Source organism: Calidris pugnax, unplaced genomic scaffold, assembly GCF_001431845.1.
Source record: "Calidris pugnax isolate Ruff unplaced genomic scaffold, ASM143184v1 scaffold41, whole genome shotgun sequence".
Classification (NCBI taxonomy): domain Eukaryota; kingdom Metazoa; phylum Chordata; class Aves; order Charadriiformes; family Scolopacidae; genus Calidris; species Calidris pugnax.
The window spans coordinates 4,240,465-4,266,709 of record NW_015094509.1 but is presented as its reverse complement, the minus strand read 5'-3'; the positions used below and the strand labels follow the sequence as shown (position 1 = coordinate 4,266,709).

The 26,245-nt window shown below is 53.0% G+C and overlaps 1 protein-coding gene across 1 annotated transcript in view; it reads left to right on the top strand.

Moving 5' to 3' along the window:
- The first annotated feature begins 3,930 nt into the window (after positions 1-3,930).
- The window catches only part of LOC106902035, a 43,791-nt gene continuing 21,476 nt past the window's right edge, over positions 3,931-26,245 (top strand). Inside the window, 1 exon segment of the mRNA XM_014965199.1 lies at positions 3,931-4,101. Within this exon segment, the coding sequence (XP_014820685.1) occupies positions 3,931-4,101 (171 nt within the window).

Sequence of the window (26,245 nt, the reverse complement as noted above, 5' to 3'; positions counted from 1 at the left end):
GGGTGAATTTCAAAGCCATTGCAAGTCCCTGACTTTTCAGCCCTTCAGCCTGTACCAGAAAAAAGGCTTGAAAGCCCTTCTGCTGGTGTGGGCTTTATGTTCTTTATGTTTTAGTCCTCGCCATCTAACAACGGCGTGTCTTGCTCCTGCCTCTGACAGGGCTTATAAGGTTTGTTTCTGGTTTCATCCTGGAAATTTAATTACTTGGATACATGGTGCATAGCACAGGGCATACAGATTAGGAGAGAGCATCTGAAGGGCTACAGGAAAATGCACAATAGAGCTGACCCAAGAAGACCTCAAAGCAGTGGAGCTCAAAACCACAGCGTATTCAGAAGGCCGAAGGTCAGCTGCATTTGCCTGTGGGCTGGCTGTGTTATCACATGTGCATAAAAACGTGGTTTATGTTCTGTCTCTATTGCCGGGGGTCTGTACAGAGTAACTCTGACTGTGTGGAGTTGCACAAATGACGATACCTCTGCAGCGCTGAGAGGTTTCTATGAAAGGTGAAGCCAAAGGACTGCACTCGTGCAATTAAATCCAACTCGCGCGCAGAGGGGGGAGGAATGATTACATCAAAGTGTGAACACACTGCAAAAACCGTTACACATCCCCTACTATTCCCTCCGTGGTGGGTTCAAATCCCCATTAATCTGCTTCCTGCTTTCAGGTCACAGCCCCATCACATCTCCCCACGGCCCCCATTGCTCAGCCCCGGCGCTCGGCCCTGCCGTGGCCACTGCTCAGCCTGGTGCTGACACCAAAGGCACACTTTATGTAGTTTATAAATGTTAAACTGTAGAGAATCTTCTTTTAGAAAAGAAATGTAGCTATTTTAGTAACTATCCCCAAATGGTTTCAAGGACTTAGTAAGATAAGAAAGGGTGTCTGTGGCCCTGAGAACATGGTGACCTAAGACAGGGATGCAATAAACATGGACACTGTCTGACAAACAGGTGGTAGCAGGGAGATCATTAGCTTTAATGAGCAATTAAGCAGTTAGAATGTTTTGCCAACATGAAAAGTGAGCCAAAGGCCAGGTGAAGAAGATGGAGGAAGAAACGACCCTCTCTCAAAATGAGGACCACCAGAAGGCACAACTACACATGCCCCAAAGCTGCTTATAACGTGTAAATGAATTCTTGGAAATGTAATGAATATGCTAATGTTTTATTGGGATTATACTGAATATCATAGAATCATAGAATGGTTAGAGTTGGAAAGGACCTTAAAGATCATCAAGTGTCCCTAACTCTGATAAAAACATCACCAAACCATGTCCCTCAGCACCAGGTCTGTCCCGGCTTCTAAATACCTCCAGGGATGGCCATTCCACCACTGCCCTGGGCAGCCTGTTCCAATGTTCGATAACCCTTTTGGTGTAGAAATTTTTCCTAATATCCAATCTGAACCTCCCCTGGTGCAACTTGAGGCTGTTTCCTCTTGTCCTATCGCCTGTGACTTGGGAGAAGAGACTGAAATTCGCCTCTCCACACCCTCCTCTCAGGGAGGTGTAGAGAGTGAGAAGGTCTCCCCTCAGCCTCCTTTTCTCCAGGCTGAACACCCTCAGCTTCCTCAGCTTCTCCTCATAAGACTCGTGCTCCAGACCCCTCTCCAGCTTTGTTGCCCCTCTCTGGACTACAGAATTTATACTTCTCCGTATAAATTAAAAAATACTATAACAGAGGGCAACTGGTGTGGTTTACAGAGTGAGGAGCGCTGCTAAGGCAGACCAACCGCGGCCTTTGCCTGTATTAGGGCGCCCCCTGCCCCGCGGAGGGAGGCGACGCCGGCCGCCAAAGCCCGCCTCAGCCGGAGGGCGGCAGGGCGCCGCGGGCAGCGAGCCGAGACGAGTGAAGCCGAACCCACACGAGCCGAGCCGAGTCGAGGCGGGTCGAGCCGAACCCACACGAGCCGAGACGGGTCGAGCCGAAGCCACACGAGCCGAGCCGAGAAGCGGTGCTCCAGACCCCTCTCCAGCTTTGTTGCCCCTCTCTGGACTACAGAATTTATACTTCTCCGTATAAATTAAAAAATACTATAACAGAGGGCAACTGGTGTGGTTTACAGAGTGAGGAGCGCTGCTAAGGCAGACCAACCGCGGCCTTTGCCTGTATTAGGGCGCCCCCTGCCCCGCGGAGGGAGGCGACGCCGGCCGCCAAAGCCCGCCTCAGCCGGAGGGCGGCAGGGCGCCGCGGGCAGCGAGCCGAGACGAGTGAAGCCGAACCCACACGAGCCGAGCCGAGTCGAGGCGGGTCGAGCCGAACCCACACGAGCCGAGACGGGTCGAGCCGAAGCCACACGAGCCGAGCCGAGAAGCGGCGAGGGGCGGAGCCGCCCGCCATCGTCGGGCCGCCGCTGCGGCTTGGCGGGCAAACGCGTGAGGGGCTTGTTTGCGGGCGGTTGCTCCCGTGAGGGGCTGGTTTGCGGGCGGTGGGTCCGACCGTTGGGACATCAACATGGAAACGGGAGGTGAGAGGAAACCTCCTCCAGTTCCGTCTCTTTCTGAGGGAGGTGCGGGCTGCCCAGCTGCCAGTCACGGGCGACTCTGCTTTGGGCTGAATCTGTAGCAAATTCTGCCTCTCACTCATGGCTGTGAGAGAAATAGCCAGTCCTGGATGTCTCAAATGCGAAACGTCAGGACCTAGCAGAAACAAACTGCAGCGAACAACTTTATGGGTAAAAGGACTTTGAGAAAGTCCTCGTGTGGGACAGGCGGCCATTTTCAGCCTGACAGAGGTGACGCTTCCCTGAAAAAATAACCAGGGTTTTTGTAACCGGGTCAATGCACCTGCACTTACCAGAGTAACACCTCTTCAAAATCACTCTGGGACTCTCCACTTCAGGGCAAGACACACAATTTCACCAGGACAAATAGCTACAGAGTTCAGTATCTAATGGTAGAGGTTGTGTTCGGGGAAGAATGGCCTTCCAAAGCCACATACAAAAAAACACACAGGACAGTATGTTTCAAGGTCTTCCTTTATGTATGTTTGTAAATGGATGGCAGTTTATAAGACTAAATTATCATGCATGATTTCATAGAATCGTAGAAGGGTTAGAGTTGGAAGGGACCTTAAAGATCATCGAGTTCCAACCCCCCTGCCCTGGGCAGGGACACCTCCCACCAGACCAGGTTGCTCCAAGCCCCATCCAGCCTGGCCTTGAACCCCTCCAGGGATGGAGCAGCCACAGCTTCTCTGGGCAACCTGTTCCAGTGTCTCACCACCCTCACAGCAAAGAATTTCTTATGGTATCTAATCTAAATCTCTCCTCTTCCAATTTAAGACTGTTACCCCTTGTCACTGCACTCCCTGACAAAGAGTCCCCCGCCATCTCTCCACTGTCCATGTCTCCAACAAAGAACCCCCAGCAAGTGGAAACCAGAGCTCTGCAAACGCTGCGGGTGCCCAAGGAAACACAGAGAGAGCTTGGGGCTGAAACACTGACAGCTCTTTAGGAACAACCAAACACACAACTCTTTATTATCAACCAAACATTGGTGAAAGAACCCAACTCTTTATGAAGAACAAACACGTAACTCTTTAAGAACCAAAAAGCAGATAACTCTCTAAGAACAAAACCCCTACAACTGTTCCTGAACCAACCACCCACCGTCTCCAACTGTGTCCAGCTCTTCCTCCTCCTGGCTCCGCTCCCTCGCCGCCGGTCCCCGCTCCTCTGCTGTCCCTGGCAGCAAAGCCAGCGTCAGGGCCGTGTGGCTGAGGAGCAGCGCCTGGCCGAGCAGAGCTGGGCCTTCCCGAGCCGGCTCAGCGGCAGCAGCTGCTTGGGGTCGGGCTTGGCCCTGAGGGGCATTGGATGGGCACAGCCCTGGGCCACGCTGGGGAGAGCGGGACTCTGCCGCCAGCGCTGAGCCCCGGCTGGGCTGCGGGTGACACTGGGCTGTCCCAGCCCCAAGAAACCCTTCCCATGGCCAAGTGGAGGGGGGCTGAGGGCAGCGCGGTGGGGGCGGTGGTGCCGCCATCTGGGGGGACCGTGTCCCTGGAGCGGGGCCCCAGCCACTCCAGCCCCAGCCCGGTGGCAGGAGACCCTCCCTCCATGCTGGCAGTGGATGGGGAAGACGTGCCTGAGCTGGTGCTGGTGGGTCTACATCCATTGCCTCCTCCCCCTCCTCGTCCACCTCCATCTCTTCCACCTCTTCCTTCACATCAATCTCCATCTCCTCTTCCCTCTCCAACCACACACTGTTGGCAGCCTCTTGTGCAGCCTCCAGCGCAGCCTCCAGCGCAATTTGGCACAGCCTGAGGCGAAAGGCAAGCAGAGAAGTGCATTGGTCCTTCCCTGGGCAGCCAAGCGGACCCGTGGGCCAGGGCTCTTGGCACCCTGATCCCTCCCTCTGGCCTTGTCCCCAGCAGCAGCTGGAGGGACAGGGGTGGCTCCTTGGCCACCAGCAGCCACCAGGAGTCTTGGGCCAGTGCCTGCAGCTGGAGGCTGCGGTTCTTCTGCAGCTTCAGCGCCTCGGCGTGCCTCAAGGTCTTGTTGATCTGCTGGAGCAGAGAGGGCAGGGGTGAGGGACCCTGTTCCCTGCCCCACGCCACCCCGGGCACTGACCCCAGCCCCGTGACTGCCCAGAAGCCCCTTACTTTATGGAGGCACGCTTTGGGCTGGGCACTGAGCACTGGGATGGGATGAGCTCCCACGGCTCCAGCCTGGAAAGGGGCAGAGAAGGCACCGGCTCAGGCTCCGGGCAGCACCCGGCTGCTCCCGGCGAGCATCCCTCCGGCAGGAGCCCGGGGTGCCCTGGGCTCCCCTGGGGACGTGTCCCCCCGCGCAGGGATGCTCCATGTGAGCAGGGCATGGGCAGCCCAGAAGGGCTTCTCCAGCCCCTGGCCTTGCAGGGGTGGGGGGAGCAGGCGAGCCGAGCTCCCAGAATCTTCTAGGTTGGAAGGGACCTTAAAGATCGTCTTGTCCAATTTTTGTTTTTGGCAGTCAGCTGGTATGCTAGCTCATACTGGGGTGAAATGACACCCTTGGTTTGCGGGGAGAGCTAAAAAGGCCTTTCCTTTTAGAAAGGACGCCACCCAGGACACAGTCAGGCATCTTTTCCCCCCTCTTGCCCGGCCAGACTCCCTGTCTCACTGGGAAAGGCTGGAGCTGACAGGCATCGTTCTTTCATTCAGCCAGAGGTGGAAGCTGAAGTGATTTCAGAGAAGTGTTACTTGGTGATCAGAAAATGGACAACACTGGGTGATGCTCTTCAGATCACAAAACCAGGAGGCAACTCACAAGCAGTGGACGGAAAATTCATTTCTGCACTTTAGTACTTGTCGCGTTCAGTGAATTTGCACTTTGCCAGATTTTAAACGTGCAGAAAGAGGATTTAGCGAGTGAGTTATGAGGTGACTTAGTGAGTACCACTGGGTCACGTCTTTCCCACTCTAGGCAGAAAGCCTTCCCCACAGCGTTTTAGGCAAAACCCCTACATTGAATCCTCACAGAGATGGTGCAGGTGCTCCACAAGCACCAATCTACTGCAGAAGGTGAGATAAAGAAAGAATTTCAGCTCTCTATCCCAACAGTCCCCAACAGCTAAGACCCTCTGTCTGATGCAGACCATAGATTTGATTTCCCCTTAAATGAAAACAGAAACAAAGCCAACAAAGGTCAGAACTTGACACCGGAGCTGCTCTATCCAGCTATATCCTACGATTATTCCCTAACACAACTCTACTTTCATTCCAGAGCTGCAGTTCCCATCTGACGGGGCTAAGCTTGCTCCCGGCCCCCCGAGCAGCTGGGGGTGCCCATCTCTGTCAGGTGGCACCGTACCCCTGGCAGCACAATCTCCTTCTTTACCTGGGCTTTCATGGTGTGAAGGCAGGGATTGGGATGAGGGTGACCGGAGCAGAGGGAAAGGGCTGGGTGGTGGGTCTGGAGGGTCAGGAGAACCCAAACTTTAGACTTCCAGCCTGTCTTAAGGGGTTCTTCCCGACCCTCCCATCAGTGAACAAGTGGGCTTTGCCCAGAGCGTTGCAGAGTGTCTTTGGGACACTGGGGCAAGTGGTGCCCGTCCTTCCCAAAGGGCTCTGGAGGTATGGAAATGCCAGGGAAAAAGCAATCCCGTCCTCATGGACAAGTGCCAGCCCCGTCTCCAGGCAGCACCTGCCGGGGCTTGGAGCCACCCACCCCTCCTCATCCTCCATTGGGCAGCTCCGGTGCCTGGTGTGACACTCCCCTGGGGCTGCCCAGGAAAGTCCCAGGAGGTGACAGCCCTTCTTTTCCCTTCACACCGCTGCTCACCTCCATCCCTGGCAGAGGGAACACTTCCTGACGTCTGCGGCCACTTTCTGCACCGGTTGTTACCATTTTCCTTTTCAAATGGGGTGTTTTCCCTCTCTACAGCCCCACGGGACTGGGGTGATGGGCACAAGGACCCTTTGGGTCTCCCTGTAGGGCTGCCCACAGTTTCTGTTGCCTTCTCGACTAAAACTGATCCCCTCCTTGTCCTCTCCTCTCAGGGGAGAGGAACCCCAGGAATTAGATTTTAGCAGCTCTTTTTTGGCCGCCACTCTTTCATCTGCAGGTTTCCAAGGGCAGGCCTGCATCCTGAGAAGACATCCCAGGTGACAAGGACACTCTCCAAATTACACCATCGCAACACCCAACTAGAGGAAATTTGCCAGTTGGCAAATGGTGCCCAGGCTTTAGGGGCTGCAGCCCCACTTGTCTTCTCCTCCTCTCTTGTCTCATTCGCTTGAGAAGTTGTCCGAGCAAGAGGAAGATTCAAACATTGCTCAGCGAGCTTTGGTCATTTGCACCTTCATTGCTGACAAAATGAAACTACAACATAGAGCTATTGGTTACCCCAAAAAATGATAGAAGCATAGAATGGTTTGGGTTGGAAGGGACCTTAAAGATCATCGAGTTCCAACCCCCCTGCCATGGGCAGGGACATCTCCCACCAGACCAGGTTGCTCCAAGCCCCATCCAGCCTGGCCTTGAACCCCTCCAGGGATGGGGCAACCACAGCTTCTCTGGGCAACCTGTTCCAGTGCCTCACCACCCTCGCTGTAAAGAATTTCTAAATCTCCCCTCTTCCAATTTAAACCCGTTACCCCTTGTCCTGTCACTGCACTCCCTGACAAAGAGTCCCCCGCCATCTCTCCACTGTCCATGTCTCCAACAAAGAACCCCCAGCAAGTGGAAACCAGAGCTCTGCAAACGCTGCGGGTGCCCAAGGAAACACAGAGAGAGCTTGGGGCTGAAAAACTGACAACTCTTTAGGAACAACCAAACACACAACTCTTTATTAACAACCAAACATTGGTGAAACAACCCAACTCTTTATGAAGAACAAAGACGTAACTCTTTAAGAACCAAAAAGCAGATAACTCTCTAAGAACAAAACCCCTACAACTGTTCCTGACCCAACCACCCACCGTCTCCAACTGTGTCCAGCTCTTCCTCCTCCTGGCTCCGCTCCCTCGCCGCCGGTCCCCGCTCCTCTGCTGTCCCTGGCAGCAAAGCCAGCGTCAGGGCCGTGTGGCTGAGGAGCAGCGCCTGGCCGAGCAGAGCTGGGCCTTCCCGAGCCGGCTCAGCGGCAGCAGCTGCTTGGGGTCGGGCTTGGCCCTGAGGGGCATTGGATGGGCACAGCCCTGGGCCACGCTGGGGAGAGCGGGACTCTGCCGCCAGCGCTGAGCCCCGGCACCTGTCCATCTCCTCTTCCCTCTCCAACCACACACTGTTGGCAGCCTCTTGTGCAGCCTCCAGCGCAGCCTCCAGAGCAATTTGGCACAGCCTGAGGCGAAAGGCAAGCAGAGAAGTGCATTGGTCCTTCCCTGGGCAGCCAAGCGGGTGAGGGACTCTGCTCCCTGCCCCACGCCACCCCGGGCACTGACCCCTCCAGGGATGGGGCATCCACGACCTCCCTGAGTAACCTGTTCCAGTGCCTCACCACCGTCTCTGTAAAGAATTTCTTCCTGATATCTCACCTAAATCTCCCCTCTGTCAATTTAAAACCGTTACCCCTTGTCCTGTCACTGCACTCCCTGACAAAGAGTCCCTCCCCAGCTCTCCTGTAGCTCCCTTCAGATATTGAAAGGCCATTAGAAGGTCTCCCCGGAGCCATCTCTTCTCCAGGCTGAACAACCCCAGCTCTCTCAGCCTGTCCTCACAGCAGAGGTGCTCCATCCCTCTGATCATCTTCGTGGCCCTCTGCTGGGCCCGTTCCAACAGGTCCATGTCCCTCCTGTGTTGAGGACTCCAGAGCTGGACACAGAGCTCCAGGTGGGGTCTCACGAGCACAGAGTAGAGGGGCAGAATCACCTCCTGTGACCTGCTGGCCACGCTTCTCTTGATGCAGCCCAGGATGGGGTTGGTTTCTGGGCTGCCAGAGCACACATTGCCGGCTCATGTTGAGCTTCTCATCCACGAGCAGTCCCAAGTCCTTCTCCTCAGGGCTGCTCTCCAGCCATTCTCCGCCCAACCTGTATTTGTGCCTGGGGTTGCCACGTCCCAGGTGCAGGACGCTGCACTTGGCTTGGTTAAACCTCATGCAGTTTGCACGAGCCCACCTCTCCAGCCTGTCCAGGTCCCTCTGGATGGCATCCCTTCCCTCCCTCCAGCGTGTCGACCACACCACCAAGTTTGGTGTCATCAGCAAACTTGCGGAGGGTGCACTCTATCCCACTGTCCATGTCTCCAACAAAGATGTTGAACAGCACTGGTCCCAGTACAGACCCCTGAGGAAGCCCACTCCTCACTGGCCGCCAATTGGACAGTGAGCCATTGACCACAACCCTTTGAATGTGGCCATCCAGCCAGCTCCTTATCCACCGAGTGGTCCATCCATTGAATCCATTAGTTTCCAATTTTGAGACCAGGATGTCATGCAGGACAGTGTTGAACACTTTGCACAAGTCCAGGTAGACAACATCTGTTGCTCTGCCCTTGTCCACCAAGCATGTGGCAGTATCATAAAAGGCCACCAAATTTGTCAGGCATGCTTTGCCCTTGGTGAAGCCATGTTGGCTGTCTCCAGTCACCTCCTCTGTGCCTTAGCAGAGATTCCAGGAGGATCTGCTCCATAATCTTGCCAGGCACAGAGGTGAGACTGACTGGCCTGTAGTTCCCTGGGTCTTCTTTTTTTCCTGTTTTGAATGTTGGGGTTATATTCCCCTTTTTCCAGTCTGCAGGATCTTTGCCAGACTGCCACGATTCCTCAAATAAGCTGGAAAGCGGCTTAGCAACTTCATCCACCAGCTCCCTCAGGCCCCGTGGATGGATTTCATCAGATCCCATGGGTTTATGCACCTTCAGGTTCCTTAAGAGGTCTCGAACCTGATCTTCTTGTGCTGTGGGTGGTTCTTCATTTGCAGAATGAATAATTTTGATAAATTGCATTTTGATAAATGAAACCAACAACATGTAACAAAAAATGAGGAGCAATTATTTTCCAGTTGCTACAGGGGCTTTATTAATCACTAACCAAGACTAATGGCATTTAGAAAACAGATGAAATCTGATGATTAAAAGTGGCCCAGATCTTCTGGAGAGTGTGATGTTGTGTGGGGTGCAGGAGCTGTTGTGAGACATGGGGCACTCATACCAATGACAGTTCAAAGGGAAGATTTCTTCTTTTACTGACCTGTGTAAGGCAAAGACTGCGCCCTTTATTTGGACATTCAACTCTGAAAAAATGCATAATCTTTTACAACTTCATCAAATACTTTCTTCTCAAAAAAAAGGAAGCAAAGTTTCTTTAACATGTGACATTTTGCGCGATGAGTGTGATATCAGTGGGCTGAAAATTCGCTGACTGAGACCAAAAAGGTTTCTCCAGACTTGTTTGTGTGCTGAAGGGTGCTGCGAAGATGTGGGTTTTTGTTTGTTCAGCTACCTCTAGTAGATCATCCCTGCTTTTATCCACCCTCTTCAGTTTCATCAGCTATCAGCAGCTATTCTACTCGTTCAAGAGCCATAACAACTGTCTCCAGTGCTGCTCCTCCCCTATTAATTGCCATTTAGCACTCTTGGTGGACCAACCCCAATCAACACCTGATCACGGCGATGAGCAGTGACTCCCTGAAGAGGAGAAGGTGCCTGTCCCTCATGGTGTCCTCTCTGAGCACCAGCTCAGACCTGCCATCGGGTCGTGCCGCAGGATGGGTGCAGGCAGGTCCGTGGGGCCAGAGCCTCCCTGCAGAGCAGACAGCAGCAGGCAGGAGAAGCACTGCTGCCATGGGACCTGGCCGTGTCCCTGAGCCACAGGGGGAGGCCACCTGGAGCCACAGCAGCAGTTCACCCAGACCATCCTGCTGAGGCCAGGAGGACCATCCCATGGGACACAGTGGCAGCGCTCAAGTGATGCCGAATTTGCCCCAAAAGGCGAAATAGAAACTGCTCAGAGACTAAGTTTTCAAGCCCATAAGCAGGAGGTATTTATTAACAACGCGTTGGGGAACTCTCCAGGCCGCCCTGGACAAAGAGTTCCCTCGGTTAGCAATCAGTGCAGCTTTTTTATACAAGTTTGAGTGTAGGTTACATCATCTTTACATGCATATTCATATCTTTACATGCATATTCATATATAGGCGTAGTCTTCCATTTTGGGGAGTCGTCTGGTGGGAGTTCCGGTGCCTTCATCAGGGCGGGGGATCGTCTTGTGAGTCTTCCTCGGGTTAAACTTCTGAACTCTTCCTAATTTGGGTAGCTTCTTGGTGTACTTGGCAAGGTCGGAGTGACCTTGGTTCATCCTAAAATTGCTGAAGCTACTACTTCATGTCCTGGTGTTCTTTCCTATCAACTTGTTCTGTTCTCTCAAACAATTTATTACCTTCGTGATTTGGTAAGATCTAGCAAATGTAGCCTGACTGACCACAAACGGGGCCTGCAACTACTCAGAGCTATGACAAGTGACAGGAGGAGGAAGGCAGGAATGTAGGGAGTAGGCCTGAGACCAGCACAATGATGTCTTGAAGCAGCAAAACAGTGTTGTCGACCTTGTTAGGAGATAGGGGATTCAAAGAAGGAACCCAGCTTACATTTTAACTCCTTATTTCTGGAAGACTGCTTCCTTTTGAGCAGTTTCACAAGGCAGTGCCCAGCTGGCTCAAGCAAGGCTGGGAAGTGGGGTCCTGGTGCCAGGCAGGGCTGCTTGGTGAGAGCCTGCCCTTCCCTGGCGCCGCTCTGCGCCGGCTCGGTGACATCCCTGCAGGCTCTGGGTCAACAAAGCAACCTTTCTAACCCCAGCGCTTGTGCTGAGGGTCCTGTCTTCAGGACGGATGGTCCCCACTTTTCTACCAGCAATTCGGTGATGAAGCTGTGGCCTGGGTTTCCAATCAGCAGGCGTGTGGGGCTGCCATGTGCTTAGCAAGGAGGTCCCTAAGCTGCTGTGTTTTATTCATGGGTGTGTGTGGCTTTCCCTCAATTCTTCACGCTCGAATCTGTGCTGTCCACAGTGGGTCCCTCTCTCTTGCTGCAGGTCTGCCTGTGCCGCTGCCGTCAGGATCAGAAGTGCCCGTTGTCTGTAGCCAAAGCACGAAGGGAAAGGCTGTCTCTTGTTACGTGTCATGGTTTTGACCAAATTGACCAACCAGAACGACAGATGGCCCCTCCCTCCCCCCCCCTAAGGAAAAGAGAGGAGAGGAGGAGGGGGATAAAAAAAATTATGAGTTTAGAAAAAGACTAAACTACTTTAATGAAAATATAAATAAATAATGAAATAGGGGGAAAAAAAAAAAGAAAAGAAAAAAAAGTAAAATAAAATAGAAATGTATACAGTATATACAAAACCGTATCAAGCTCCCAGGATGACGATCACGTCACCGACCGGCGCAGGGGAAAGTCCCAGTCAGGAACGCTCGGATCGGGATCAAAGGCAGACGAACAGACAGGGTCCTCCTCGGACGTCGGCCATGGAAGGAAGAGAGCTGACCCTTTGATCCCTCAGCTTTTATACTGAGCATGTTGCTGATGGGATGGAACACCCTGTTGGTCAGGTTTGGGTCACCTGTCCTGTCCGTTCCTCCCCACAGGGGTGACCCCTCTACGCTTTTCCGCTTCCGACCCTCCAAATGGGGCAAATAACAAATTTACCTGCCCTTGGTTGTTATAGCAATAAGTATAAGCAGGGGCCTCTCTGCTCACCATTCCTTGGTATCATCAGGTCTTATCACTGTGAGAGTGAGCAGTTTCTGAACAATATGCTGTTAATTTCAGAGTTTAGTTAGTTAGAAGAGGCCCAGCTCAAAAAGTAAAATTACTGAACAGAAAATTAGTTCTGTTTTACCTCAAACCAGGACACCGTGCTTACCCTGCAGGTCATTGTTTTGAACAACATACAGGAAATCTACTGTTGAGCATATTGGACATTGGTGCTTTATGTACTAAATATACTTGAAGCAATCTCTGACCCCGCCATCGTCGGGCCGCCGCTGCGGCTTGGCGGGCAAACGCGTGAGGGGCTTGTTTGCGGGCGGTTGCTCCCGTGAGGGGCTGGTTTGCGGGCGGTGGGTCCGACCGTTGGGACATCAACATGGAAACGGGAGGTGAGAGGAAACCTCCTCCAGTTCCGTCTCTTTCTGAGGGAGGTGCGGGCTGCCCAGCTGCCAGTCACGGGCGACTCTGCTTTGGGCTGAATCTGTAGCAAATTCTGCCTCTCACTCATGGCTGTGAGAGAAATAGCCAGTCCTGGATGTCTCAAATGCGAAACGTCAGGACCTAGCAGAAACAAACTGCAGCGAACAACTTTATGGGTAAAAGGACTTTGAGAAAGTCCTCGTGTGGGACAGGCGGCCATTTTCAGCCTGACAGAGGTGACGCTTCCCTGAAAAAATAACCAGGGTTTTTGTAACCGGGTCAATGCACCTGCACTTACCAGAGTAACACCTCTTCAAAATCACTCTGGGACTCTCCACTTCAGGGCAAGACACACAATTTCACCAGGACAAATAGCTACAGAGTTCAGTATCTAATGGTAGAGGTTGTGTTCGGGGAAGAATGGCCTTCCAAAGCCACATACAAAAAAACACACAGGACAGTATGTTTCAAGGTCTTCCTTTATGTATGTTTGTAAATGGATGGCAGTTTATAAGACTAAATTATCATGCATGATTTCATAGAATCGTAGAAGGGTTAGAGTTGGAAGGGACCTTAAAGATCATCGAGTTCCAACCCCCCTGCCCTGGGCAGGGACACCTCCCACCAGACCAGGTTGCTCCAAGCCCCATCCAGCCTGGCCTTGAACCCCTCCAGGGATGGAGCAGCCACAGCTTCTCTGGGCAACCTGTTCCAGTGTCTCACCACCCTCACAGCAAAGAATTTCTTATGGTATCTAATCTAAATCTCTCCTCTTCCAATTTAAGACTGTTACCCCTTGTCACTGCACTCCCTGACAAAGAGTCCCCCGCCATCTCTCCACTGTCCATGTCTCCAACAAAGAACCCCCAGCAAGTGGAAACCAGAGCTCTGCAAACGCTGCGGGTGCCCAAGGAAACACAGAGAGAGCTTGGGGCTGAAACACTGACAGCTCTTTAGGAACAACCAAACACACAACTCTTTATTAACAACCAAACATTGGTGAAAGAACCCAACTCTTTATGAAGAACAAACACGTAACTCTTTAAGAACCAAAAAGCAGATAACTCTCTAAGAACAAAACCCCTACAACTGTTCCTGACCCAACCACCCACCGTCTCCAACTGTGTCCAGCTCTTCCTCCTCCTGGCTCCGCTCCCTCGCCGCCGGTCCCCGCTCCTCTGCTGTCCCTGGCAGCAAAGCCAGCGTCAGGGCCGTGTGGCTGAGGAGCAGCGCCTCGCCGAGCAGAGCTGGGCCTTCCCGAGCCGGCTCAGCGGCAGCAGCTGCTTGGGGTCGGGCTTGGCCCTGAGGGGCATTGGATGGGCACAGCCCTGGGCCACGCTGGGGAGAGCGGGACTCTGCCGCCAGCGCTGAGCCCCGGCTGGGCTGCGGGTGACACTGGGCTGTCCCAGCCCCAAGAAACCCTTCCCATGGCCAAGTGGAGGGGGGCTGAGGGCAGCGCGGTGGGGGCGGTGGTGCCGCCATCTGGGGGGACCGTGTCCCTGGAGCGGGGACCCAGCCACTCCAGCCCCAGCCCGGTGGCAGGAGACCCTCCCTCCATGCTGGCAGTGGATGGGGAAGACGTGCCTGAGCTGGTGCTGGTGGGTCTACATCCATTGCCTCCTCCCCCTCCTCGTCCACCTCCATCTCTTCCACCTCTTCCTTCACATCAATCTCCATCTCCTCTTCCCTCTCCAACCACACACTGTTGGCAGCCTCTTGTGCAGCCTCCAGCGCAGCCTCCAGCGCAATTTGGCACAGCCTGAGGCGAAAGGCAAGCAGAGAAGTGCATTGGTCCTTCCCTGGGCAGCCAAGCGGACCCGTGGGCCAGGGCTCTTGGCACCCTGATCCCTCCCTCTGGCCTTGTCCCCAGCAGCAGCTGGAGGGACAGGGGTGGCTCCTTGGCCACCAGCAGCCACCAGGAGTCTTGGGCCAGTGCCTGCAGCTGGAGGCTGCGGTTCTTCTGCAGCTTCAGCGCCTCGGCGTGCCTCAAGGTCTTGTTGATCTGCTGGAGCAGAGAGGGCAGGGGTGAGGGACCCTGTTCCCTGCCCCACGCCACCCCGGGCACTGACCCCAGCCCCGTGACTGCCCAGAAGCCCCTTACTTTATGGAGGCACGCTTTGGGCTGGGCACTGAGCACTGGGATGGGATGAGCTCCCACGGCTCCAGCCTGGAAAGGGGCAGAGAAGGCACCGGCTCAGGCTCCGGGCAGCACCCGGCTGCTCCCGGCGAGCATCCCTCCGGCAGGAGCCCGGGGTGCCCTGGGCTCCCCTGGGGACGTGTCCCCCCGCGCAGGGATGCTCCATGTGAGCAGGGCATGGGCAGCCCAGAAGGGCTTCTCCAGCCCCTGGCCTTGCAGGGGTGGGGGGAGCAGGCGAGCCGAGCTCCCAGAATCTTCTAGGTTGGAAGGGACCTTAAAGATCGTCTTGTCCAATTTTTGTTTTTGGCAGTCAGCTGGTATGCTAGCTCATACTGGGGTGAAATGACACCCTTGGTTTGCGGGGAGAGCTAAAAAGGCCTTTCCTTTTAGAAAGGACGCCACCCAGGACACAGTCAGGCATCTTTTCCCCCCTCTTGCCCGGCCAGACTCCCTGTCTCACTGGGAAAGGCTGGAGCTGACAGGCATCGTTCTTTCATTCAGCCAGAGGTGGAAGCTGAAGTGATTTCAGAGAAGTGTTACTTGGTGATCAGAAAATGGACAACACTGGGTGATGCTCTTCAGATCACAAAACCAGGAGGCAACTCACAAGCAGTGGACGGAAAATTCATTTCTGCACTTTAGTACTTGTCGCGTTCAGTGAATTTGCACTTTGCCAGATTTTAAACCTGCAGAAAGAGGATTTAGCGAGTGAGTTATGAGGTGACTTAGTGAGTACCACCGGGTCACGTCTTTCCCACTCTGGGCAGAAAGCCTTCCCCACAGCGTTTTAGGCAAAACCCCTACATTGAATCCTCACAGAGATGGTGCAGGTGCTCCACAAGCACCAATCTACTGCAGAAGGTGAGACAAAGAAAGAATTTCAGCTCTCTATCCCAGCAGTCCCCAACAGCTAAGCCCCTCTGTCTGATGCAGACCATAGATTTGATTTCCCCTTCAATGAAAACAGAAACAAAGCCAACAAAGGTCAGACCTTGACACCGGAGCTGCTCTATCCAGCTATATCCTACGATTATTCCCTAACACAACTCTACTTTCATTCCAGAGCTGCAGTTCCCATCTGACGGGGCTAAGCTTGCTCCCGGCCCCCCGAGCAGCTGGGGGTGCCCATCTCTGTCAGGTGGCACCGTACCCCTGGCAGCACAATCTCCTTCTTTACCTGGGCTTTCATGGTGTGAAGGCAGGGATTGGGATGAGGGTGACCGGAGCAGAGGGAAAGGGCTGGGTGGTGGGTCTGGAGGGTCAGGAGAACCCAAACTTTAGACTTCCAGCCTGTCTTAAGGGGTTCTTCCCGACCCTCCCATCAGTGAACAAGTGGGCTTTGCCCAGAGCGTTGCAGAGTGTCTTTGGGACACTGGGGCAAGTGGTGCCCGTCCTTCCCAAAGGGCTCTGGAGGTATGGAAATGCCAGGGAAAAAGCCATCCCGTCCTCATGGACAAGTGCCAGCCCCGTCTCCAGGCAGCACCTGCCGGGGCTTGGAGCCACCCACCCCTCCTCATCCTCCATTGGGCAGCTCCGGTGCCTGGTGTGACACTCCCCTGGGGCTGCCCAGGAAAGTCCCAGGAGGTGACAGCCCTTCTTTTCCCTTCACACCGCTGCTCACCTCCATCCCTGGCAGAGGGAACACTTCCTGACGTCTGCGGCCACTTTCTGCACCGGTTGTTACCATTTTCCTTTTCAAATGGGGTGTTTTCCCTCTCTACAGCCCCACGGGACTGGGGTGATGGGCACAAGGACCCTTTGGGTCTCCCTGTAGGGCTGCCCACAGTTTCTGTTGCCTTCTCGACTAAAACTGATCCCCTCCTTGTCCTCTCCTCTCAGGGGAGAGGAACCCCAGGAATTAGATTTTAGCAGCTCTTTTTTGGCCGCCACTCTTTCATCTGCAGGTTTCCAAGGGCAGGCCTGCATCCTGAGAAGACATCCCAGGTGACAAGGACACTCTCCAAATTACACCATCGCAACACCCAACTAGAGGAAATTTGCCAGTTGGCAAATGGTGCCCAGGCTTTAGGGGCTGCAGCCCCACTTGTCTTCTCCTCCTCTCTTGTCTCATTCGCTTGAGAAGTTGTCCGAGCAAGAGGAAGATTCAAACATTGCTCAGCGAGCTTTGGTCATTTGCACCTTCATTGCTGACAAAATGAAACTACAACATAGAGCTATTGGTTACCCCAAAAAATGATAGAAGCATAGAATGGTTTGGGTTGGAAGGGACCTTAAAGATCATCGAGTTCCAACCCCCCTGCCATGGGCAGGGACATCTCCCACCAGACCAGGTTGCTCCAAGCCCCATCCAGCCTGGCCTTGAACCCCTCCAGGGATGGGGCAACCACAGCTTCTCTGGGCAACCTGTTCCAGTGCCTCACCACCCTCGCTGTAAAGAATTTCTAAATCTCCCCTCTTCCAATTTAAACCCGTTACCCCTTGTCCTGTCACTGCACTCCCTGACAAAGAGTCCCCCGCCATCTCTCCACTGTCCATGTCTCCAACAAAGAACCCCCAGCAAGTGGAAACCAGAGCTCTGCAAACGCTGCGGGTGCCCAAGGAAACACAGAGAGAGCTTGGGGCTGAAAAACTGACAACTCTTTAGGAACAACCAAACACACAACTCTTTATTAACAACCAAACATTGGTGAAACAACCCAACTCTTTATGAAGAACAAAGACGTAACTCTTTAAGAACCAAAAAGCAGATAACTCTCTAAGAACAAAACCCCTACAACTGTTCCTGACCCAACCACCCACCGTCTCCAACTGTGTCCAGCTCTTCCTCCTCCTGGCTCCGCTCCCTCGCCGCCGGTCCCCGCTCCTCTGCTGTCCCTGGCAGCAAAGCCAGCGTCAGGGCCGTGTGGCTGAGGAGCAGCGCCTGGCCGAGCAGAGCTGGGCCTTCCCGAGCCGGCTCAGCGGCAGCAGCTGCTTGGGGTCGGGCTTGGCCCTGAGGGGCATTGGATGGGCACAGCCCTGGGCCACGCTGGGGAGAGCGGGACTCTGCCGCCAGCGCTGAGCCCCGGCACCTGTCCATCTCCTCTTCCCTCTCCAACCACACACTGTTGGCAGCCTCTTGTGCAGCCTCCAGCGCAGCCTCCAGAGCAATTTGGCACAGCCTGAGGCGAAAGGCAAGCAGAGAAGTGCATTGGTCCTTCCCTGGGCAGCCAAGCGGGTGAGGGACTCTGCTCCCTGCCCCACGCCACCCCGGGCACTGACCCCTCCAGGGATGGGGCATCCACGACCTCCCTGAGTAACCTGTTCCAGTGCCTCACCACCGTCTCTGTAAAGAATTTCTTCCTGATATCTCACCTAAATCTCCCCTCTGTCAATTTAAAACCGTTACCCCTTGTCCTGTCACTGCACTCCCTGACAAAGAGTCCCTCCCCAGCTCTCCTGTAGCTCCCTTCAGATATTGAAAGGCCATTAGAAGGTCTCCCCGGAGCCATCTCTTCTCCAGGCTGAACAACCCCAGCTCTCTCAGCCTGTCCTCACAGCAGAGGTGCTCCATCCCTCTGATCATCTTCGTGGCCCTCTGCTGGGCCCGTTCCAACAGGTCCATGTCCCTCCTGTGTTGAGGACTCCAGAGCTGGACACAGAGCTCCAGGTGGGGTCTCACGAGCACAGAGTAGAGGGGCAGAATCACCTCCTGTGACCTGCTGGCCACGCTTCTCTTGATGCAGCCCAGGATGGGGTTGGTTTCTGGGCTGCCAGAGCACACATTGCCGGCTCATGTTGAGCTTCTCATCCACGAGCAGTCCCAAGTCCTTCTCCTCAGGGCTGCTCTCCAGCCATTCTCCGCCCAACCTGTATTTGTGCCTGGGGTTGCCACGTCCCAGGTGCAGGACGCTGCACTTGGCTTGGTTAAACCTCATGCAGTTTGCACGAGCCCACCTCTCCAGCCTGTCCAGGTCCCTCTGGATGGCATCCCTTCCCTCCCTCCAGCGTGTCGACCACACCACCAAGTTTGGTGTCATCAGCAAACTTGCGGAGGGTGCACTCTATCCCACTGTCCATGTCTCCAACAAAGATGTTGAACAGCACTGGTCCCAGTACAGACCCCTGAGGAAGCCCACTCCTCACTGGCCGCCAATTGGACAGTGAGCCATTGACCACAACCCTTTGAATGTGGCCATCCAGCCAGCTCCTTATCCACCGAGTGGTCCATCCATTGAATCCATTAGTTTCCAATTTTGAGACCAGGATGTCATGCAGGACAGTGTTGAACACTTTGCACAAGTCCAGGTAGACAACATCTGTTGCTCTGCCCTTGTCCACCAAGCATGTGGCAGTATCATAAAAGGCCACCAAATTTGTCAGGCATGCTTTGCCCTTGGTGAAGCCATGTTGGCTGTCTCCAGTCACCTCCTCTGTGCCTTAGCAGAGATTCCAGGAGGATCTGCTCCATAATCTTGCCAGGCACAGAGGTGAGACTGACTGGCCTGTAGTTCCCTGGGTCTTCTTTTTTTCCTGTTTTGAATGTTGGGGTTATATTCCCCTTTTTCCAGTCTGCAGGATCTTTGCCAGACTGCCACGATTCCTCAAATAAGCCCTGTAGTTCCCTGGGTCTTCTTTTTTTCCTGTTTTGAATGTTGGGGTTATATTCCCCTTTTTCCAGTCTGCAGGATCTTTGCCAGACTGCCACGATTCCTCAAATAAGCTGGAAAGCGGCTTAGCAACTTCATCCACCAGCTCCCTCAGGCCCCGTGGATGGATTTCATCAGATCCCATGGGTTTATGCCCCTTCAGGTTCCTTAAGAGGTCTCGAACCTGATCTTCTTGTGCTGTGGGTGGTTCTTCATTTGCAGAATGAATAATTTTGATAAATTGCATTTTGATAAATGAAACCAACAACATGTAACAAAAAATGAGGAGCAATTATTTTCCAGTTGCTACAGGGGCTTTATTAATCACTAACCAAGACTAATGGCATTTAGAAAACAGATGAAATCTGATGATTAAAAGTGGCCCAGATCTTCTGGAGAGTGTGATGTTGTGTGGGGTGCAGGAGCTGTTGTGAGACATGGGGCACTCATACCAATGACAGTTCAAAGGGAAGATTTCTTCTTTTACTGACCTGTGTAAGGCAAAGACTGCGCCCTTTATTTGGACATTCAACTCTGAAAAAATGCATAATCTTTTACAACTTCATCAAATACTTTCTTCTCAAAAAAAAGGAAGCAAAGTTTCTTTAACATGTGACATTTTGCGCGATGAGTGTGATATCAGTGGGCTGAAAATTCGCTGACTGAGACCAAAAAGGTTTCTCCAGACTTGTTTGTGTGCTGAAGGGTGCTGCGAAGATGTGGGTTTTTGTTTGTTCAGCTACCTCTAGTAGATCATCCCTGCTTTTATCCACCCTCTTCAGTTTCATCAGCTATCAGCAGCTATTCTACTCGTTCAAGAGCCATAACAACTGTCTCCAGTGCTGCTCCTCCCCTATTAATTGCCATTTAGCACTCTTGGTGGACCAACCCCAATCAACACCTGATCACGGCGATGAGCAGTGACTCCCTGAAGAGGAGAAGGTGCCTGTCCCTCATGGTGTCCTCTCTGAGCACCAGCTCAGACCTGCCATCGGGTCGTGCCGCAGGATGGGTGCAGGCAGGTCCGTGGGGCCAGAGCCTCCCTGCAGAGCAGACAGCAGCAGGCAGGAGAAGCACTGCTGCCATGGGACCTGGCCGTGTCCCTGAGCCACAGGGGGAGGCCACCTGGAGCCACAGCAGCAGTTCACCCAGACCATCCTGCTGAGGCCAGGAGGACCATCCCATGGGACACAGTGGCAGCGCTCAAGTGATGCCGAATTTGCCCCAAAAGGCGAAATAGAAACTGCTCAGAGACTAAGTTTTCAAGTCCATAAGCAGGAGGTATTTATTAACAACGCGTTGGGGAACTCTCCAGGCCGCCCTGGACAAAGAGTTCCCTCGGTTAGCAATCAGTGCAGCTTTTTTATACAAGTTTGAGTGTAGGTTACATCATCTTTACATGCATATTCATATCTTTACATGCATATTCATATATAGGCGTAGTCTTCCATTTTGGGGAGTCGTCTGGTGGGAGTTCCGGTGCCTTCATCAGGGCGGGGGATCGTCTTGTGAGTCTTCCTCGGGTTAAACTTCTGAACTCTTCCTAATTTGGGTAGCTTCTTGGTGTACTTGGCAAGGTCGGAGTGACCTTGGTTCATCCTAAAATTGCTGAAGCTACTACTTCATGTCCTGGTGTTCTTTCCTATCAACTTGTTCTGTTCTCTCAAACAATTTATTACCTTCGTGATTTGGTAAGATCTAGCAAATGTAGCCTGACTGACCACAAACGGGGCCTGCAACTACTCAGAGCTATGACAAGTGACAGGAGGAGGAAGGCAGGAATGTAGGGAGTAGGCCTGAGACCAGCACAATGATGTCTTGAAGCAGCAAAACAGTGTTGTCGACCTTGTTAGGAGATAGGGGATTCAAAGAAGGAACCCAGCTTACATTTTAACTCCTTATTTCTGGAAGACTGCTTCCTTTTGAGCAGTTTCACAAGGCAGTGCCCAGCTGGCTCAAGCAAGGCTGGGAAGTGGGGTCCTGGTGCCAGGCAGGGCTGCTTGGTGAGAGCCTGCCCTTCCCTGGCGCCGCTCTGCGCCGGCTCGGTGACATCCCTGCAGGCTCTGGGTCAACAAAGCAACCTTTCTAACCCCAGCGCTTGTGCTGAGGGTCCTGTCTTCAGGACGGATGGTCCCCACTTTTCTACCAGCAATTCGGTGATGAAGCTGTGGCCTGGGTTTCCAATCAGCAGGCGTGTGGGGCTGCCATGTGCTTAGCAAGGAGGTCCCTAAGCTGCTGTGTTTTATTCATGGGTGTGTGTGGCTTTCCCTCAATTCTTCACGCTCGAATCTGTGCTGTCCACAGTGGGTCCCTCTCTCTTGCTGCAGGTCTGCCTGTGCCGCTGCCGTCAGGATCAGAAGTGCCCGTTGTCTGTAGCCAAAGCACGAAGGGAAAGGCTGTCTCTTGTTACGTGTCATGGTTTTGACCAAATTGACCAACCAGAACGACAGATGGCCCCTCCCTCCCCCCCCCTAAGGAAAAGAGAGGAGAGGAGGAGGGGGATAAAAAAAATTATGAGTTTAGAAAAAGACTAAACTACTTTAATGAAAATATAAATAAATAATGAAATAGGGGGAAAAAAAAAAAGAAAAGAAAAAAAAGTAAAATAAAATAGAAATGTATACAGTATATACAAAACCGTATCAAGCTCCCAGGATGACGATCACGTCACCGACCGGCGCAGGGGAAAGTCCCAGTCAGGAACGCTCGGATCGGGATCAAAGGCAGACGAACAGACAGGGTCCTCCTCGGACGTCGCCCATGGAAGGAAGAGAGCTGAACCTTTGATCCCTCAGCTTTTATACTGAGCATGTTCCGTAGGGGTTGGAACACCCTGTTGGTCAGGTTTGGGTCACCTGTCCTGTCCGTTCCTCCCCACAGGGGTGACCCCTCTACGCTTTTCCGCTTCCGACCCTCCAAAAGGGGCAAATAACAAATTTACCTGCCCTTGGTTGTTATAGCAATAAGTATAAGCAGGGGCCTCTCTGCTCACCATTCCTTGGTATCATCAGGTCTTATCACTGTGAGAGAGAGCAGTTTCTGAACAATATGCTGTTAATTTCAGAGTTTAGTTAGTTAGAAGAGGCCCAGCTCAAAAAGTAAAATTACTGAACAGAAAATTAGTTCTGTTTTACCTCAAACCAGGACATTATGGGACAGGGAGCGAGAGGAAGAACCTCGGTGACACAGTTCAGAGGGGGAGCTTTCACAGAACTCCCCCTGTACCTTTTTTTCCTTAACTCCACTCGTTTAGCGCCAACTTTGTACTTCTTCATCTACCATCCAGGCAGGAGGTAGTGGTAGGCACTCTCACAAACAGCTAGAGAGGAGCTGGCCTTCGCTGGGTGCCAGAGAAATAGCAGCTGCCTCCTTTAGCGAGCAGCTGTCTGCAGAGCCCCACATGGGGTGGGGGGACACTAAGAGGCCCAAATAGTGCAGCCCCAGGGGCTGCAGACATGTCCTGCCCGCGGCCCACCCTTCCCGGGATGCTTTACGAGGTCGGCAGAGAGAAGAAAAGGACCTGGGGGTGTTGGTAGACAGCAGGCTTAACATGAGCCAGCAGTGTGCCCAGGTGGCCAAGAGGGCCAATGGCATCCTGGCTCGTATCAAGAATAGCGTGGCCAGCAGGAGTAGGGAAGTCATCGTGCCTCTGTACTGGGCACTGGTGAGGCCTCACCTCGAGGGCTGTGTTCAGTTTTGGGCCCCTCACTACAGGAAGGACATTGAGGGGCTGGAGCGTGTCCAGAGGAGAGCCACCAAGCTGGGGAGGGGTCTGGAGAACAAGTCCTATGAGGAGAGGCTGAGGGAACTGGGCATGTTTAGTTTGGAGAAGAGGAGGCTGAGGGGAGACCTCATTGCCCTCTACAGCTCCCTGAAAGGAGGGTGTAGAGAGGCGGGGGTTGGCCTCTTCTCCCAAAGGACGAACGACAAGACCAGCGGAAATGGTCTGAAGTTGGGGCAGGGGAGATTTAGATTAGATATTAGAAAGAACTACTTTACTGAGAGAGTGGTCAGGCCCTGGAACAGCCTGCCCAGGGAGGTGGTGGAGTCACCATCCCTGGAGGGATTTAAGAAATGTGTAGATGTGGCTCTTCAGGGCATGCTCTAGTGCCCAAGGTTATTGGTTTATGGCGAGGTGTTGAGTGTGGGGTTTAGTTGGTGGGTGCGGTGTTTTTGGTGGGCGTTTGGTGTGGTGTGTTTTTTGGGGGTTTTTCTGTTTTGTTTTTTTTTTTGTGGTTGGACTCGATGATCTCAGAGGGCCTTTCCAACCACTAAGATTCAATTAAAAAAAAAAAAAAAAAAAAAAAAAAAAAGCAGTCCCTCTGCCTGGTCAAGCCAACTCTGACATCTCTTCAGCTCATATTATTAAGCACAGTAAGAATTCAGTGTTGAACTGCACACTTTGCCCTGAAACTATCCTGGAAAGCAACTGCTATGAAATTTGCCTGGAGGACACGCTCCCTTGTGCTGTCTGAATAAATATCAATGTGTAGATTCAAGTGCTTCTGTGATTTTGGTGTTTGATACCAATGTCTGTGTCAATGGCAGAGGGCAGGGAAGGATAGAGACACGGTACTGCTCAGAAATCAGGGCCGTAGCAGGCAGCGTGTCACAGTGGTGACTTGCTGATGGCTATGACCTGAGGCTCTGGGCTGCTGTTTGCCAGGCTCTGCCCTGGTGAGATGCTTCTCCCAAGGAAGATTGCCATGGTTGCTCCAGGAAGGCCACCTAAGTGGCCCCTGCCCTGGCTGCAGATGAGTCACAACCTTCTGGCTGAAGCACGGGGTGCATCTCAGAGAGCTGGGGAAGGGTATGTCGCGGACGGAGTGATTAACTTCACTAGTTAGAGTGAAGCAGAGAAATATTTATTAAGGTGAAACAGTGATTTAACAAAAGCAGTAGTGTGATAAAACCAGTTGTAAATACGATAGTGTTTTACAAGATTCGATGTCAGGGTACACTCTATTATTTACTGCACAGAGGACAGGGTCAGACAGAACTGTCAGGGAGACCCTCCCGTTGAGTCACGAGGTTCAGAAAGGACCCCCTTTCCTTCTCAGAGAGGAGTCTGGGTGCGGCTGGATCCAATCCTAGTCCCAGACTTGGTCAACGGTTTATGTCTAAAGGATTATATATGCACAATCAATCCTCTACATTACTTAGATAAAATTTCAAAGTTTAGCATGCTATTAGTCACTTACCGAGAACCTGTTGCGGCAAGGATTCCCTCAACCTCAAGGAGTAGAACCTTCAGTGAGCATCCTCACCAAAGGGGAGATCCTGGCGTGCAGCCCGCTGCCATACAGGAGAGCTCAAAGGGGCTCTTGGGCTGTCCACTATTTATACAGTAAGATAATTGACCTATAGTCATATTTTCATGGCAACAAAATTTCTAAGTCCCCTCTCCAGACAGTATTTTGACTCTGCTGCCAGCCATCCCCCAGAGACCGGGTGCAAGTTCTCACAGCTGCTGTTGTGATGGCCGTGGTGGCCAAGGCCGGGCAGGAGCCGAGAGGGAGAGGGGGGGGCAAACCAGGGAGAGCACACCGCCACAGGGTAGCAGCAAGAAGGCAGGGTCAGGCTCCTCTGACAGGAGAGAAGAAGCCATAGCCTTTGCAGAGATGCTGTCCTCAGGGATGCTTTGTCCTATGTCTGTGACTTCCCCCACAGGAGAGTGGAAGGGTTTAGAGGCCTGTGTCTGTCCCGTAGTTCAGTAGCAATGGGATATGATGCTGTTTCTCCTTTTCTTTGAGGTTCTGGGAGCGTGAAAGAGCTCTAGCTGAATACAAATCTCAGCTAAGTCTTTCTGGGTAATTAAACCCGTGGTGCCAATGTTGGAGGCCCATACTGCCTGATATGGCCAGAAGACCCAGCAACGGGGTCAGTCTGAGACAAGGCACTTGCGGCTGGTCCCCGTCTTTCACTGAATTTCACTGAATTTTTAGAGTTGGAAGGGACCATAGAGATCATCTAGTCCAACTCCCCTGCCTGGTCACTTTTCCCTGCCAGGTTTTGCAGCATGAGCTGCTTCACTGGGTGGCGTCAGGAGAGGAGATGACACCAGCTGGTCTCTGCTCAAGGCTGGGTATAGTGATTCCTGTTTGAAAACTCTGCTGTGTCCTGGATTTCAAACAAGTACATAACCATAAATGCACAGTCAGCATTTACTGAATCCCTCCAGGTCTTAACGAGGAAAAAACGTTAGTACCAGGTAGAGATGGCTAATTAACAGGGATTGTGGTCATCAGTTAAAAGCAGAGTCTAGGTCAGTATCTAGAGCTCCCCTCCTGGGAGGCTGAACAAGTGTGCCTGTGTAGATTTAAGTCACCAGGTTGCAGTTCTGGGATTATGGACTACCTGGGTTTAATGTAGCATGAAGAGAGAACAAGATTGCTCTCCGAGTGGTTTTGGTAATGAGGGTACAATAATTGGTGTTTTTCCAGGCGTATGGAGGAAAGGGACTTGGGGGTGCTGGTGGATGAGAAGCTGGACATGAGCAGGCAGTGGGCAGCTGCAGCCCAGAAGGCAAATCACATCCTGGGCTGCATCAAAAGATGCATTGCCAGCAGGTCCAGAGAGGGGATTCTGCCACTTTACTCTGCTCTGGTGAGACCTCACCTGGAGTATTGTGTGCAGGTCTGGAGCCCTCAATATAAGAAGGACATGGACCTGATGGAGAGGGTCCAGAGGAGGGCCACAAGGATGATCAGGGGGATGGAGCACCTCTGCTCCGAGGACAGGCTGAGGAAGCTGGGGTTGTTCAGCCTGGAGAAGAGGAGGCTCCAGGGAGACCTAATAGCAGCCTTCCAGTACCTGAGGGGAGCCTACAGGAAGGCTGGGGAGAACCTGTTTAGAAAGGCCTGCAGTGACAGGACGAGGGGCAATGGCTTCAAGCTGGAGGGGAACAGATTTAGACTGGAGATGAGGAGAGGGTTCTTCACTGTGAGGGTGGTGGAGCACTGGAACAGGTTGCCCAGGGAGG